At 45.3% G+C, this 15,455-nt stretch overlaps 7 protein-coding genes across 7 annotated transcripts; 5 read left to right on the top strand and 2 right to left on the bottom strand.

Annotated features, from left to right (window-relative positions):
* The first annotated feature begins 175 nt into the window (after positions 1 to 175).
* F4822DRAFT_415352 (uncharacterized protein) lies at positions 176 to 1,406 on the top strand. Its single transcript, XM_051459219.1, has one exon. The coding sequence runs from the start codon at positions 352 to 354 to the stop codon at positions 1,381 to 1,383; it is 1,032 nt and encodes a 343-aa protein (XP_051310258.1). The 5' UTR covers positions 176 to 351; the 3' UTR covers positions 1,384 to 1,406.
* Positions 1,407 to 1,538: 132 nt separating this feature from the next.
* F4822DRAFT_415350 (histone H3-like centromeric protein cse-4) lies at positions 1,539 to 3,064 on the top strand. The gene is made up of 3 exons (XM_051459218.1): positions 1,539 to 2,000; positions 2,059 to 2,183; positions 2,246 to 3,064. The coding sequence occupies exons 1-3, from the start codon at positions 1,919 to 1,921 to the stop codon at positions 2,459 to 2,461; spliced, it is 423 nt and encodes a 140-aa protein (XP_051310257.1). The 5' UTR covers positions 1,539 to 1,918; the 3' UTR covers positions 2,462 to 3,064.
* F4822DRAFT_365122 (uncharacterized protein) lies at positions 2,983 to 3,813 on the top strand. Its single transcript, XM_051456167.1, has 3 exons — positions 2,983 to 3,420; positions 3,499 to 3,578; positions 3,634 to 3,813. The coding sequence occupies exons 1-3, from the start codon at positions 3,204 to 3,206 to the stop codon at positions 3,784 to 3,786; spliced, it is 450 nt and encodes a 149-aa protein (XP_051310256.1). The 5' UTR covers positions 2,983 to 3,203; the 3' UTR covers positions 3,787 to 3,813.
* F4822DRAFT_415346 (aminopeptidase-like protein) lies at positions 3,568 to 6,323 on the bottom strand. The gene is made up of 4 exons (XM_051459217.1): positions 5,806 to 6,323; positions 4,651 to 5,737; positions 4,329 to 4,590; positions 3,568 to 4,271 (listed from the first exon to the last, which is right to left on the bottom strand). The coding sequence occupies exons 1-4, from the start codon at positions 6,014 to 6,016 to the stop codon at positions 3,846 to 3,848; spliced, it is 1,986 nt and encodes a 661-aa protein (XP_051310255.1). The 5' UTR covers positions 6,017 to 6,323; the 3' UTR covers positions 3,568 to 3,845.
* Positions 6,324 to 6,938: 615 nt separating this feature from the next.
* On the top strand, positions 6,939 to 10,571 carry F4822DRAFT_433024 (ARM repeat-containing protein; the record flags this gene model as incomplete). Its single annotated transcript, XM_051461762.1, has 8 exons — positions 6,939 to 6,983; positions 7,152 to 7,333; positions 7,384 to 9,130; positions 9,186 to 9,422; positions 9,477 to 9,768; positions 9,885 to 10,066; positions 10,141 to 10,421; positions 10,487 to 10,571. The coding sequence occupies 8 exons, from the start codon at positions 6,939 to 6,941 to the stop codon at positions 10,569 to 10,571; spliced, it is 3,051 nt and encodes a 1,016-aa protein (XP_051310254.1).
* Positions 10,572 to 10,818: 247 nt separating this feature from the next.
* F4822DRAFT_433023 (uncharacterized protein) lies at positions 10,819 to 13,669 on the bottom strand (the record flags this gene model as incomplete). The annotated part of the gene is made up of 8 exons (XM_051461761.1): positions 10,819 to 11,306; positions 11,432 to 11,666; positions 11,726 to 12,209; positions 12,727 to 12,856; positions 12,913 to 13,340; positions 13,396 to 13,440; positions 13,504 to 13,562; positions 13,616 to 13,669. 8 exons carry the CDS (start codon positions 13,667 to 13,669, stop codon positions 10,819 to 10,821), a joined length of 1,923 nt encoding a protein of 640 aa, XP_051310253.1.
* A 334-nt stretch (positions 13,670 to 14,003) lies between these two features.
* Positions 14,004 to 15,142, top strand: F4822DRAFT_433022 (COP9 signalosome complex subunit 5; the record flags this gene model as incomplete). The annotated part of the gene is made up of 2 exons (XM_051461760.1): positions 14,004 to 14,028; positions 14,118 to 15,142. 2 exons carry the CDS (start codon positions 14,004 to 14,006, stop codon positions 15,140 to 15,142), a joined length of 1,050 nt encoding a protein of 349 aa, XP_051310252.1.
* Positions 15,143 to 15,455: the final 313 nt, after the last annotated feature.

Here is a 15,455-nt window from a genome sequence, read left to right as displayed (position 1 = left end):
GTTGGCTATGCTTTCACGTCCCTCACTTCCGTTATTGGTGATAAACAGCTAATGCCCTCCGATCCAGACGGCAGCTCTATTCTCATCAACTGCGACAGCGGATACACCCGAACAAACCGCTCCTGGATGCTTGAACGGATCCTCCGAGACCACGAACTCGCCGTAGAGGCAAACCCAGGGCCCGAGGCTGCGAAACTAAACGACCCCGACAATAAGAAGGAGGCCGGGATAGCCGCGGATGACCCACCACCACGCATCTCGCTCCGTATCGATATTTTTGAGCTAGAAGGGGATGTAAGACTACATATTGATCACGTCCGGATTATTGGCTGTGTGATAATAATCGTTCAAATGGGCATCTCCATAATTCCTTGGGTGCTTTACGATAATTGGTCGGTCTTCTTGATAACCTGTGCGGGAACATTGCTTGCTCTGTTATCTGGTGGCTTGCGTCAATGGGATTTGGAGAAGTGGCCTGGAGACAGACTGAATCGGTCTCGTGAAAATGACCAAGCCAAAGAGCCTCCTCCGCCCGTCCCAGCAGGGCTAGTTTCTACTAGCAACAAGGGAAACTCAGACATAGAACAAGGCCGGTCCAAACACTCGGCCGCCTCTAGCATTCCCTCTCCCCTATTATCGTCTCGGTCTCAACTTGCTCTGAAGAAGTCCAAGGTCAAAACCGTTTGCCTCACACGTGGCAATGGTCATCGCAATGCTCTGATACTCATAGGCTCTGGATCGGATTGGGACCTTGAGGCACTAGCTACCGCCACCTCCACTTCGTTTCCAGAAACGCGGTGGTGTCTCGTAGGCTTAGCCATCCTATGGGTCTCTCATTTGATATGCGTTGCCGGGCTCGAGTCGGATACATGGTTCCTGCTTCTTATCGGGGGAATAGGCATGTTGCAAAATGTATATACAGCATCAGCGCCACGTGCACCCGAGAGCCTGGGATTAAAAATGAAGCCCTTTGCTGAGCGGCCGACAATCATTGGTTCGGCTGTAGACGAGAAGAGGTTTTGGTTTGAGCCGAGGGCGGAGGAAGGGTTGAATGATGAAGACCTATCTCCAGATCACGAGCTCGTGAGGCGAGAACCTTACCTAGAGCCATGGCAGACAGTGGGCGTACGAGGAGCGATAAGGGAACTAGAAAAGACAATACCGAAAGCCGGGATTGCGATCATGCCTGAGTTTTTCCCCGCGGTATGGAAGATAGAGGAGGGGAGATATAGGGATAAGAGGGAAGCGATGTTTTGGCGGTGGATGTATAAACGACCAAAGTTGGAAGATAGAAACCAGTGGATAGTTGACGTTGTATTTCCAGTGAGCGAATGGTTAAATTTGAGTGTGTCGTTATTCATCATCTTCATAAACTCTCTTTAATTAAAATATCATGTTTAAATTCATACTTGAGAGCATTACCGCTTAAAGGGGAAGACTAAGTTAGCAGGGTGCAGGGGTTGTGCTAGTGCGTACAAGGATTTTAATTGAAATGGCTGGTAGCGCGTCAATTCGCGTTTTCCTGACGATGTGGGAAGCAGCGAATTTGGAGTTCCCCAGCCACTTGGATTTTCCCTATTATTCCCATTAATTATTTCGCATTGACCGGGTTCAGTCCTTTCTTCTCTTTTTTCTTTCTTAGGAATGCGCTGCTACTAATCTTGTCCATTTATTCATTCAATGCGATTGAACTGACCTCTGTTCATTCATTTTCTTTAACAAGCAGCATTCAACTATACCCATTCTTCGAGACAATTCGATTCCGATTCTCGCAATACTATTATAATCCTTTTGACCTAATAATCACCAATTCGGCGACACTTTACCTACTACTATAGTATTCGTTTAATTGTCGCATTGAGACTACAAGACACACTTGGTCTTCCTATAGCGTTTTACAAAACACACTCGTTACACAATGCCGCCCGCTGTTCATGGAGGTGCTCGAGGGGGTCGTGGTGGCCGCGGAGCCTTTAGGGGAGGAGCAGGAGGAGTAATGCGTAAGTTCCCAAACCGATCCTAATTCGAAATAACAATAGCTGATCAACTCATTCATAGCTGGCGACCCAATCCCCTATCCTCGAAGGAGAAGATACAGACCAGGAACTGTCGCATTAAGGGAGATCCGAAAATTGCAAAATAGCACCGATCTTCTTCTACGAAAATTGCCATTCGCTCGGCTAGTATGTCGCTTGCTTTCCTATCGCAAATACCGGAATCGAATCATGCTAACTATAAATAACAGGTTCGTGAAATTGCGTTATCGATGCGCCCAGTCGACGAAGGTATGCGATGGCAGTCGCAAGCTATCCTAGCCCTGCAAGAAGCCGCCGAAGCGTTCCTCGTACATCTTTTCGAAGATACGAATCTATGTGCTATACATGCGAAGCGAGTCACGATAATGCAAAAAGATATTCAACTCGCGAGGCGAATACGTGGCATATGGGGTGGTCTGGGTTGATCGTGCGAGAATGATGACTATAGTGTCATTTTCTTAGTCTTCGCTTGAAATGACCATGCTATGCGTCATTATCTCTTGGGATTTCCCCGTCGACGTCCGATGAATTCGTCTCAGTGGAAGGAAGCTTGTACGAAGAGAGGGTTCGTTGATAAAAATATCGGATACACCAGGCGTTTTGCTGGTTTGGCCAGGGAGGTAAATGTGAGCGGGCGTTCTGGAGTCAGTCAGACAGAAGATGGTCCAGTTTGATTTTTTGATACCACAAGGCTTTGCTTTCAACAGAAAGCTATCGGATTGCATCGCAATAATAATGCTCAATAATTCGCATCCAAACTGTGGATAGGTTCCACCTAGTGAAGGATTTCGAAGAGGTTGAGAAGGAAAAGATGTTGAGGGCGAGCACGCTGGGTCGGCGTCTTACAGCTCCGCATCTATGTAAAATTGGAGTCCACGTGGAGTGATTCAGGGATGCTAGCGGTTATAACCAACAGCCTTTAGGGCTCCTTCAGTGTACCTAGGAGCTGCGAATTAGTGACGTCAATACCTAGGTAGCTAGCAAAAGTCTCCGAAGCTCCCCCTTACATAGTACATCAAGTCCTACCAAACAAAATAAAACTGTCCTCTCTGCCTCCGTGAACCAATCCAATAAATTCCGATCTAAAATCCTCTTAGGTTGCGGTAATTAACTTAATTGGTCTTTATATTGTTATATTTTGTGCTAGTATCCTTCAGTTTCTTTAATATGTCTGCCAGATTACTCTCTCGAACCTTCATACCTCGACATGCCATTGGTGCCGGTATAGTCGGTCTGTCACTCGGAACGAGCATAACAACCTTTAGGCAACCTAAACTCCGACTAGATGCAAGAGAAACCCCACGGCCGATGAGTACTCGCCCACCCGTCAAGGAGAAATTGGATCCTGAGCTCTTGAAACAGCTTTCAGGTGGGAGTGTCACAGGTATGTTAGGTCTGGATTTGGTGGCTGGCTAAGTGGGCTATTGTCGGTTTGTCAGCAAAGCTAAAATGTGCATTCTAGGATTCGTCTTTGGAGTGATTATTAGTATTTTCTCACGGACACTCGTTTTACTTCTTGGTCTTTCCGTAGTGATAGTTCAGGTATGTATTTAAATCTATCCATCCCCACCGCCTCGACTCTAACTGAATTATTTAGGTGGCTGCGAGATATGGTATTGATCTGGTACAACAGCTGAAACTAAAGCAGCGTGTAGGGAATTCGCGAATATTGGCCGCCTTGGAGACGAATCCTGCCTTCAAGCTATCATTTGGATTATTCTTCGCAATGTCTGCATTCATGCAATTCTAGTCAACATCCATAGTAACGCATGAATTGCATGCATCAGAAAATCGAAACTAGCCTCTAATTCAAAAAGGTGCCGTTTCTCTCTCTAGCCATGCTTTTGTTATCTCGTCGTTTTCGAAGTATCCTTTCGTCTTATTCCAAATATCGGCGTTGTAGTCGTTGAGCCAAGTCTTCTCAGCTGGCGTCAAAAGGCTCGAATCGATCAATTTGCGGCAATACGGCACCATCGTAACGTGCTCAAACCCGAGGTATGGTTTATCCCCAAACTTATACTTGGTTTGCACTTCTTTAACCATAACGATATTCTCGATACGAATGCCGAAGGAGCCGTCTTCATAATACCCGGGTTCATCGGAGATTACATTACCAGGCGATAAGGAAACTTCCGAGTATTGTACCCTTGTTCCGATACCGATTGGTCCTTCGTGAACATTTAAGTATGAACCAACACCATGACCAGTGCCGTGACGGTAATCCAGTCCATTTTGCTAAGTAGAAAAGTTAGTCGAATTTGCCATTTTCCAGGATTCATGATTCCGACATACCCATAAATATTGGCGCGCAAGACCATCTAGTGCGAATCCAGTTGTTCCTTTAGGGAATACTGCTCTATCTAAGGCGATGTTTCCCTTTAACACGAGTGTATACGCCTCAATCTCCGCCTTGCTCGGTTCACTAAAATGTAACGTGCGAGTCGTGTCTGTGGTACCGTCAAGATACTGTGCTCCAGAATCACATAGATATACGGCCTTCGGATCAATGATTGAACAGCTTCCCCGCTCCGGCTTATAGTGAATAACGGCGGCACTGTTCGGATACTGTCAGCATATCTAATTAGGTCAAAAATACCAGTTTGGGGAGACTCACTTAGGACCCGTGGATGATATCGTAGGGAAGGAAAGTCCAACAAAATCCTTCTGCTTCGCACGGCAAGCCTCAAGTTTATCCGCAGCTTCAACCTCATCAAGAGTCACCTTCTTCACTATCAATTGATGTTCGAGCCACGCAAAGAATTCACTTAGAGCTGCGCCGTCTCTAATATGGCATTGTCGCATTCCTTCTAGTTCGGTTTCGTTCTTCACCGCTTTGGAGTCACCAATAGGACTTCGGATTTCTTCTACCAGATCCTCACCACCAAGAGCTCGCTTTAAAGCCCATGAGGCCTTATTTGAAATTAAGAATTTCTTGCCCTCGCCAGATTCGCTACTTTTAGCCTCTGCCGATTGGCGAAGTGCCGATGCGTCGTTGAATATCTCCTTGTACGGCTTGATAGCAACACCATTCTCGGCAAGATATGACTGGCACTCGGAATTTAGCTTGGAAGAATCAACATACAATGTAGCTTCATCCGCAGTGACGATGGCGTATGAGAAGAAGACTGGGTTATAGGGAATATCATTTCCACGAAGGTTGAAGAGCCAAGCAATCTCATCAAGCATCGACACAACGAATCCTAGAGATTTTTTCTTCTCGAGCTCCTTTCGAAGGTCAGCTAGCTTTGTCTTCACATCTTTGCCAACAAACTTTTCCGCAAGGACTATTATTGGTTCATTAGGTTGAGCTGGTCGATCGTTCCCCCAGACTACATCAACCAAATTCGATTCAACTGGGGCCAATTCCTTGCCCCCACTCTTTTTGATCTTCTCCGAGAGCTTCTTAGCAGCACCACTTGTCAATAAAGTTGGGTCAACGGCGACAACCTTCCCGCCAATAGCCTGATCTGCCGACCATTCCTGCCAAGTAGGTACGTCAACGAGGCCTTGCTTCAACAATTCCCAGTTATCATCAAGTTGTTGCGAAGCTTGGTTAAAGTAGCGACCATCCGTGGCAAGAGCAGCTTTGTCATGAGTAACAACAGCGCAACCAGCCGAGCCGGTGAAACCGGAGATGTAGGCGCGACGACCATCGCAAGGAGCAATGTATTCAGATGCATGACTATCCTCAGATGGGACAACTTAATGGTATCACAGTTAGCCGCCAAGACCCAGATGACTCGTTATCGGGATGCATTGGCTAACCTACTGTATACATCGACATTTTTCTCCGCCATGAGCTTGCGAAGCTCTGTAAGGCGAACGGTCGTATCAACCTTTTCCATTTTGATGGTGGTTAAAGTGCTTTGTAATCGAGATATTGGGCGACGAATAGTTGGTGGTGGAATTCGAATGTTCCACAGTCGAGATCCGAATTTCGGTATCGCAATAAGTGATGGAAGTGTAAATTTCGAAGTCATAGACCGCAGAGATGGATAAGAGAGAGGATTAAAGAGCCTCTCATCAACAACAACCGTGGCGATACGAAGGGAGTTCACAGATCACCTCATTGATCAGCAAACGCAATCCTGTCGATTCCTGTTGAAATTCATATGCACTCAAGTGCACAATATGTTATAAAATTGGATAAAAATGGCTTAGCTGAATGCAATGAGTTTAATTTGGCATCAATGAAGCATATCCATTAGAAACTTGTAAATCTAGGATATCAATTGTTGGTGTTGATGGTTTTATCATGTATTATGGATTGTGAGTGTCGGTTGTTGAAGTTGTGAAGATTAGAGCAGTACCATTATAAGGTGGGATGAAGTTTGGTTATCCGGCATATGGAGAAGGCCCTTGGTGGGGCAATAGGTACTTTCAACATACTTTTCCGGAGTTCAAGTAACAATTTCCCCGCCATAAACAGGTAATTCTACTGCAATTTAGACGAATATTTGATACATAAATAAGTACATATACCTTGATTAAGCTCACGCGACGTACATTTTTTAAGGTACATGAAACCCCACCATCAAAAATCGGGCAGTCACGGTATGTTAAAACTAGAAGCATTTACTTAAGGAATTGCGGACGGCAACTTCCAGCAGTCTTTCATTTCCTAATTGTAGGTACATTACAGCCCTCATTTTTAACAGTGAAGTAGCATCCGTCACTTGACTAATCCCACTAGAATACCTTCCCAGCTCTTCTAGGTCAACTAAAATTGGTTCCAAGATTCCTTAAAACGCCGACTAGGTATCCAACCTCCAGCCTTACTACGCCGATTAAGTTAATCCCATCCAACTTGGTTTTTCCGTTTTCCACATATCCGCGAGTTGCGATCCCTTGGCGATTGAATAATCATTCACATCGAGATGCCCTACACGAACCAACTTTATCATGGACAACGTTATCGCTTCTATTCCTCTACATGAGGTCGGGCGAGTAAGTTTATCTTCCATTTATGTACTTGTTAATGAAATATCTTTTCAAATAAGTAGAATAGTTGACACTTAATCATTTCTAAGCATCGAATTTCCAAGCTTTCAATTTGTTATTCACCTATGGAATACGCACTAATTGCTGTGAGTTACAATGCTGACCTTCTATTAGTTAGTTCATGAGTTGTATAAACCGATCCCACCCGAAACCTTCAACCGCATTCAAGAAATTCTTCTTGCCATCCAGAAATCACCAAGAGGATGGGAAGTTGCACAGGCCTTGACAGGCCAGCCTGATGCGGATGTCAAATTCTATGGTGCTTTGACGTTCACAGTCAAGCTCAATACTGAAAAGTACATTTCTATCGAATGATTCAGAATATTAATCACTAATTTAGTCATAGATTATCAGATGAAGATGCAACAACCTTACTTCATCAACTCATAGTATTCCTTATTAGCCATATAATAGATGGAACACCCTCTTTCGTCTTGAAGAAGCTTTGCGGCACTCTTGTCACCTACTTTCTTCATTACATGCATTTGTGGCCTAAATGCATACCACATCTCTCATATTGTTTGCAGAGACGCAGTAGTCTACCGCTCGATATTGTCGACAATGATTCTCCTGCTGCCTTTCAAGAGTCGGTCCAGTCGCTAGACTCTGAAAGCTACTATGCGATTACGTGGTTTGTTTCGTTCCTAGGTCACGAAATAGAAAAAATTGATCAAAAGTCCGTCAAATGGAAGTCCTTTCGGGATTGGTTCAATCAACGTCTCGGCGATATCGTGTTACTCGTTGGACATGGTCTTGACCCCTCTAACCCCCGAAACTCTCGTATAAAAGATTCCTTGGACTGCTTGCAGCCATGGCTCAAGTATACTGGACGAAACGAGGCTAGAATGCCAATTCTGGAACAGTTCCATACATTGGTCGATCCCATCATTAACCTTCTTCCCAACGATGAAACGTATGACCCCACCATTGAACTTCTTACCACCCTCTTAGAGGATTGGCCGACGTTCTTCAAGAAAGAACATTATGAATCCCTCTATGTGGTTTTTGAAAGCGCATGGGGTCAGGAGAAGTATCGAGTACTGATTGAGAGTGACGATATGGAAGATGAATCAGTTCGATATGGATCATTTATGCTAGCATTCGGTCTGAGCGAGATCGTGGCGATACATAATGCAAGCGATGAAAGAGCCCAACGATTTCTCACAAGTCTCGTTGGTTTGCTGAGGGCAAAGGGGTATCCTGGTGTTGATGATAGGATTTTTGTTCCAGCCCTCGAATTCTGGAGTAATATTGCACAATTCCTTCCAGACTCTCCAGATTTTTCACCAGAGAATCCACAATGGGATAAGCCACCTCTATGGCAGGTGATGCAAGCTGCTTCGGAAGGGTCGCAGAAGATCAAATATCCGCATATTAGCGTGTATAACTCTTGGGACTCATCCGAGAAACTCGCGTTTGGGGAAGCGCGAAAAGACGTCGGCGATTTCCTAGAGATGGTTTATTCTCTAGTCGGTAGCCCATTGCTTTCGATATTCGCCGATAAATTACTAGAAGCCTTATCCCGATCGGCTTGGGCTGAACTTGAGGCAGCTGCCTTCTGTTTTTGCAGTCTATCTGACTGTGCGTGGAGAAACGAGTCAAACGATGAGATTATGACCAAGGTATTCGGATCCCCTCTATTTGACACACTTCTCGTAGGGCAAAATTTGGTACCCGTTCGAGCTAGACAGACTTGCCTCAATATGATAGACCGGTACTCGCATTATTTTCAAGTCCACTCCGAGTATCTACCAGCTGCGTTGAACCTCCTCTTTAGCAGCATGAGCGATCGACACCTTGTAGCATCGTCTTCGAAGTCGATCTACGGGCTTTGTTCTTTCTGCCGAAAGCTTCTACCATCTGAACTCGATACCTTCCTCGAGCAATATGGTTCGTTGCGGGGCAATTGTGTTGACTCGTCAGCTGAAGAGAGGGTTGCCGGTGCCATTGCGGCGATTATACAGGCTGTTCCTGACCAAGACCGAAAGACGAGTGCCTCTCAAAAGCTACTAAGTATGATTGTAACGGATGTCGAAATCAGTTTACAGCTCTCGTCCCAACCGGAAGGTGTCCTTATACCAACCGACAATCCGGTAGGTCCATGCTATGAAATTTATATGCTACCTTGGGCTGACTGGCGGGATGTAGGCGGCAATTAGAGCCTTTGACGCACAAACTAGACGGGAAATGGAATCTTTTCCTGCATCGGAAGTATCACTACAACTAGCACTTCGAGCTCTTCGTTGCCTATCTAGTATGGCGAAAGGCCTAGAGGCAGATACAATCGATGTTGACTCCGATACTGAGGCCGAGGCTGATACTGATAACGACAATAACCAAGCGCCGATTAATTCAGCTCTTAATCAGATGCAACTCGATATCATGGTAAGTTGCTGCCAAGTTCTTTGACATCCCTGACAAATTGCTGATCTCTTTTAGAATATTCTAGCTCGGATTAAGGACACGTTCTCAAATAGTAGTGAAGTTGTAGAAGTAATATCGTCCATTATTCGCGCCGGATTTTCCGAGACCGATCCAGGTCCATTTGTTTTCCCACCACTGATGTTGACCGAGTTTACTACAGGTAGATGGCACAAGAATGCTTCTACTATGGTAAATCTGGCAAGTGCATTTGTCACATCTGTGTTATATAGCAATCAAAGGAAGTACATTGGGGAGGTGGTTAACAAACTCATACCTTGGGTTATCGACCTACTAGATCAGCTTTCAGGTGAGTTACAGTCTAACATATTCAATGGGAACCAAGGATGACATGATTGGAATGGATTCACTCTAGGCCCCCTGATCCGACTCCTGTCGTCTATTATAACGCTAACAATATTACAGCCCCCGAGGAAGAGCCTGAGTTGGCACAATATGGTGTAGAACTAGCACAGAGAATTATGGTTAGGTGTCCCGAAATCTTCATGGCTCAACCGGCAAATCTACTTGAATTTCTCTTCATGTTCGCCCTCAAGGTACTGAACGGGAACGAACCGTTACCTAAACAAGCGGCTGCAGATTTTTGGGTAAGTTTTTTTTTTTTTTTCTTCCAATTGACTGCTTTGATGCTATGGGACTAAACTGAACATGCGACTCTTAGGCTACGTTCCTAACTCTCAAGACGGAAGACGAGAGTGTTCGGGCCATTATAAACAACGCAACAGTTTATCTCGGCCCTAAGTTATCAGAAGCGCTGATTCATAACTTCGGCGGTAAGGCTGCTAGAAGCGAGCTGAACAAGCTGTGCGATCCGCTGAAGAAGCTTATTACCCAACATGTCAACGCCCGCCAATGGTTACAAGACGCTTTGCAGGGCCCGTCGTTCCCTAGTGAGCTTGTAACAGCTGAGGATAAGGAGCTATTCCTTAAGAAAATCATCATGTAAGTCTCTCCAATCAATCACGTTATTTCTAATTTTTATATATCGTACTAATGTTAGAATGTAGGCTCCGTGGTCAACGGCCGACGAATTCAACCGTTAATCAATTTTGGGCGCGTTGTAGGGGAATTGCTCTGAATTATACAGATTGAGTACATTCGGTCAAAGTTATCTGATCGGGAAAAGGGAAAAGCAATTGCTTTATACATTAGATATCTAGAAAGATAGACTGGGCGATACTAGTGTGCAATCTTGGTTTTTAGGTACGAAGTATGACATTCGCAGTGCTATGTGACTGATTGGGTTGGGTTCGGATTGTGCGATTCTTAGTGATGATACATGTTTGCTACATACCTTCTACAATATCCTCTAGCTGTCATATATATCGTCGGAGAATGTCTAACTTGGTCGGGGACCTAATCCTACTGCATGTCGAACGAGTTTCATCGTCGCCTCCGCATTTCGTCGCGCTTCTTCCGCTCCTTCGGCCTCGACTTCATCCAGCCACTTTCCACCCTTACGATGGAGTAAATCATCAAACCGCTCCCGAACCCCTTCTAGCTCGGCGCATACTGCTTTTAATACGTCTTGTTTGAGATCCTTCAAACTGGCGTCTGCGTATTCAATCGCTAATTCCTGAGGGGAGAGTCGCTTTGCGGTGGAGTCGCGGGGCCCGCATTGCGAAAGCAACTCGAGTAGATTAGCCACACCGGGTCGCTCGTCGGATTCGTAGGTTATGCCGTTTTGGCTGTCGGTTACGGCGCCCATGATACGGGAGCGGATCTCGTCTGGTGGGGAGGTGATGAGGATCCGTGAGCGGTGGTTTGGCGAGGATTTGGACATTTTGTTGGTTGGTTGCACTAGGGACATTACGCGGGGTGAGGGGGCTGTAAAATATTAGTTTCTTTGCTTTTTCTCCTTTTTCTCCTTTTTTTTTTTTTTTTTTTTTTCATTCTAGCTTTCGGGTTTAATAAAAGGAGCAAAATGGATAGGTGGGGGTAGGACGGCATACTAGTCATGGTTTGAGGTGAGACGAGAATGTCCTTGAATGTATGGTTGAAATTGGTAACACACTCCCGCGCAAACTCCAGGTGCTGCTGTTGATCCTCACCCACAGGGACATGTGTGGCGCGATGTACCAAGATGTCAGCGGCTTGAAGCACTGGATACGAGAATAACCCCAATTTTAGCTTGGACATGGCAGCATCTTCAAGATAGCCCTGTTTATTATCCATTTGAAGTTTACTCTGTGTAGGCGTATTTAGCTTTATTTCCCACCTTAAAGAAGAGAGGGAGAGTGACCGACCTTCCATTGAGTCATTCGACCTAGATATCCCATTGATGCCGTACAGCTTAGAATCCACATAAGTTCCGTGTGCTGAGGGACAGAACTCTGATAGAATACCGTAGATCCCTTATCCGGGTCAAGCCCAATAGCTAATAGCGCAGCGAGCATCTCTCGTCGACGTAGACGTAACACGGGGGCGTCTTGTGGCATAGTTATGGCGTGTAGATCCACAACTGAGAAGAGTAGTTTATCTCCAGACCCCGAGCTTTCTACATCATCTTGTGATTGCTTCCACTGCCGTAGCGCACCCAAGTAATTGCCTAGGTGAGGCACACCTGTGGGTTGGATCCCTGAGAAGATGACATTTCTCTTCCTTTTGCTTTCTGGCGCTACCTTTTGTTCATTACCAATATTGCTGGTAGTGATGGTGGTGGACTCATTTCGTCTTTGCGATCGTACTGCTGAGCGTAAAATCCGCCTTCTCGTTGAGCCGACTAAAGGCCTACAACGAGAACAGAGTGTTGGGGACATCTACTCCGCTATTTCACCCTTTAAAGGCCTGTAGCATAGGATTTTTTCAATTGACGAAAAGCCTACATGGTCGATTAGTAAAGACTACCACGATACAGCGGAATCTGAATTAAATGGTGATTTATATAAACTCACTTACGATATAATTCTTTAGGACATTTATATCTTGGTAGGTTTGCTGGTTTTTCGCTCTCATCAATGCTGAGATGGGCGATTGAAAATATTGTTGAAAGGACGAAGTGAAGCTCGGGCCAACCAGAGTGGATGTTCATTATTTCGCACCTATTTCCTCTCCTCTATGCTACAATAATTGTCACCATTCACATGATATCACATGGTTATAACCATATCATGTTAAGAACTGGAATAAATCGCGGAATTTTACAGATTGGTATTTATTCATTTGTATTTTACAATAGTCAAGTATGATACCACATCATTGTATAAATAGGTGGAGGTAACATATCATCTATTTTGTATGTCTGAACCTCTCGCTTGCTAGCAATTCCTTTACTTTCTCTACTGTCCCGAGTGTCTTGTCTCTTCCAAAAGACTCCATCTTCTTCGCGACAATCTCCTGTAATGATTTAGACTCTCCATCTAGGCTCTTACCGGTTTCTGTCACGTCTCGAGTTAGTTCCATACCCTTATAAAATCGGGAATCTTGAACATACCAAGGCTAGAGAACTCCCATACGTTCGCCTTCATACCAATACCATAGTATGCGTGCTTTTGTAGATATGCCAACCAGATCTGTACTGTCTCTGGGTGTCCATCTCTGATCTGTATCAATCTCCTCCTCGTAATTCTTTCGAAGTTCTCCTGTGACTTCTTGAAAATGAAATTACTTCTTGGCACTGTCCATCTTTCCGTTATTTTGGGTAGGGGGACCGGTCCGAACGCCGGGAGATTTAGATAATATGCAGCTCGTAGCGCAAAGTCGCAAAAAAACTCGAGATTTGGAATACTAAAAGATCGCAACTGTAGATCGCACGTGGGAACACCATATTCGGTTTCTCGTCGTAGCGGTTGGAGGTAAAGAGCTTGGACGGCTCTAGGGAGTCGGGGTTGGTTCTCTTCGCGAGGGTCCGGGAGTTCGTTTCTGCGAATCGTATAAGCAATTGATCACCTCCAACATCGTCAATCCATTTCCATACACTAGCTGAGGAGGTCCGGACTTAGATTTAGACTCGGGATCGGCGCTATATAATAGTTAGAATCCGAATTAGAGGTATCGTGCGATCGAGTTATGGGTTGAGGCATACACTGATGCTTGTGAGCGAGCGCCCACGATACCAGCCAAAGCATTTCTCGGTTGTTGGACCTTTCGATGTGTGAGCTGGGTTACTCTGATATTTCCGAAACAGCATAACATACCAATGGTCTCGAAAGCGCTTGCCGTATCGGCCGCGCTATTGTTGATCTCGTCATTTTGTTGCAATTGGTATTTTCTTTTCCCTCTTCAAGAATTGAATCGCGATCTTGAAGATTAAACTGTAAAGTGGGTCTTCAGCTACAAGGCTCGAAATTTGAAGCGTTATCGATAAGCCCAGATCATCGTCATTGCTGCCTAAGTCGTTAAAGGAAAGAGCTATGTAACAAACAAATTTATGCATCAAATAGCTTAACTTTATCAAAGCTTCCCCATATCTTCACCCCACCAACCCACATCCCTCTATCAACGCCGACACCAACATTCACATTCTAAGTGAGTGTATCCTAGGATCAGTAACGATACGAAGCTCTGTAGAGTAAAGCAGTCAAGATGGAGGCAGCTCTGAAATCGTGGGGTAAGGTTTATCTATGTCTCTACTAGTACTATGCCTTCATCTCTAGTTGAGACTTTAGTATATGAGTGCTAACAATGTCCAACTCGCAGAGCTGGATAACGACATCAAACTCATCGATACCCACCGCGATGCCCTCTACAACTACACACCCGACCAACAAAGCGAAATCAACGAGAAGAAGCCATGGAAAGATAACCCACACCATTTCCAAAATGTACGAATTAGCGCTGTTGCCCTCGTTAAGATGGTTATGCATGCCCGAGCCGGCGGATCTATCGAAGTCATGGGCCTAATGCAAGGATACACCGACGGCGACACGATCGTAGTAACCGATGCCTTCGGGCTTCCCGTCGAGGGTACCGAAACCCGTGTCAACGCGCAAGACGATGCCAACGAGTACATGATCCAATATCTCCAACTCTCGCGTGACCAAGGTGCACGCCAGGAAAACGCTGTTGGCTGGTACCATTCTCACCCCGGATACGGCTGTTGGTTATCCGGTATCGATGTGGGAACCCAGCATATGCAACAAAAATTCAATGATCCTTTCGTCGCCGTCGTTATCGATCCCGAGCGAACGATTAGTGCTGGCCGTGTTGAGATTGGTGCCTTTCGCACTTATCCCGAAGAATACAAACCCCTCCCCGAATCCGTCATCCCCGGTCAATCTTCTTCGTCAGGCCAAGCCGTTCCCCTAGCTAAGGCGGAAGATTTTGGTGCACACGCGAGTCGATATTACGGTTTGGAGGTATCACACTTTAAGTCTACACTAGATTCGAATCTGCTAGAGTTACTATGGAGCAAATATTGGGTACAGACACTATCACAAAACCCTCTGTTGACGAATCGCGATTTTGGCGACAAGCAGATGTTAGATCTAGGCTCTAAGATCCGAGAGGCTACCTTAGCGTTCCAGAGAGGCGCCCGAGGGGGTGGAGCAAGTTTCCATGGCGAGCCGGGTGGTAAGAACAAACTCGACGTCGAGATGGAGAAATTAGCTCGTACCAGTCGCTCGGTTGCTATGAATGAGAAGCAGGGTCTAATGGCGGTTGAGACAAAGGCTAAGATATTTAATGGTTTGGGTGCTAACAACAACACAACCATGACGACATGATTATCCATGTTTTGGTAAGGGAATCGATTAAGCCTAGTGTCTCTACTCCGGTTCACGAAAAAACTGCTGGACTAAATACCCCTGATCATGAGATATGAAGCATTAGATGGCGTTTATGGATGGACAGGGTTTGATTCGATTAAAAGAGAATAGCAATACAGTATTTATGATGCTTTGGCATCTGATACCGAAGAGTCATGTTGGCCGTAAAAGTGGTGAAGTGGTTCTACTCGTTTTGGTTATGGCAATACACTAAAATCCATCCCTGTCTCGGTGGATAAGTTAGATCTCCCCCTTTCTAGTCGCTTAGCTC

Source organism: Hypoxylon trugodes, assembly GCF_022578975.1.
Source record: "Hypoxylon trugodes strain CBS 135444 unplaced genomic scaffold F4822scaffold_9, whole genome shotgun sequence".
Classification (NCBI taxonomy): Eukaryota; Fungi; Ascomycota; class Sordariomycetes; order Xylariales; family Hypoxylaceae; genus Hypoxylon; species Hypoxylon trugodes.
The sequence above is the reverse complement of the archived record's forward strand: the minus strand, read 5'-3'. Positions and strand labels throughout refer to the sequence as shown.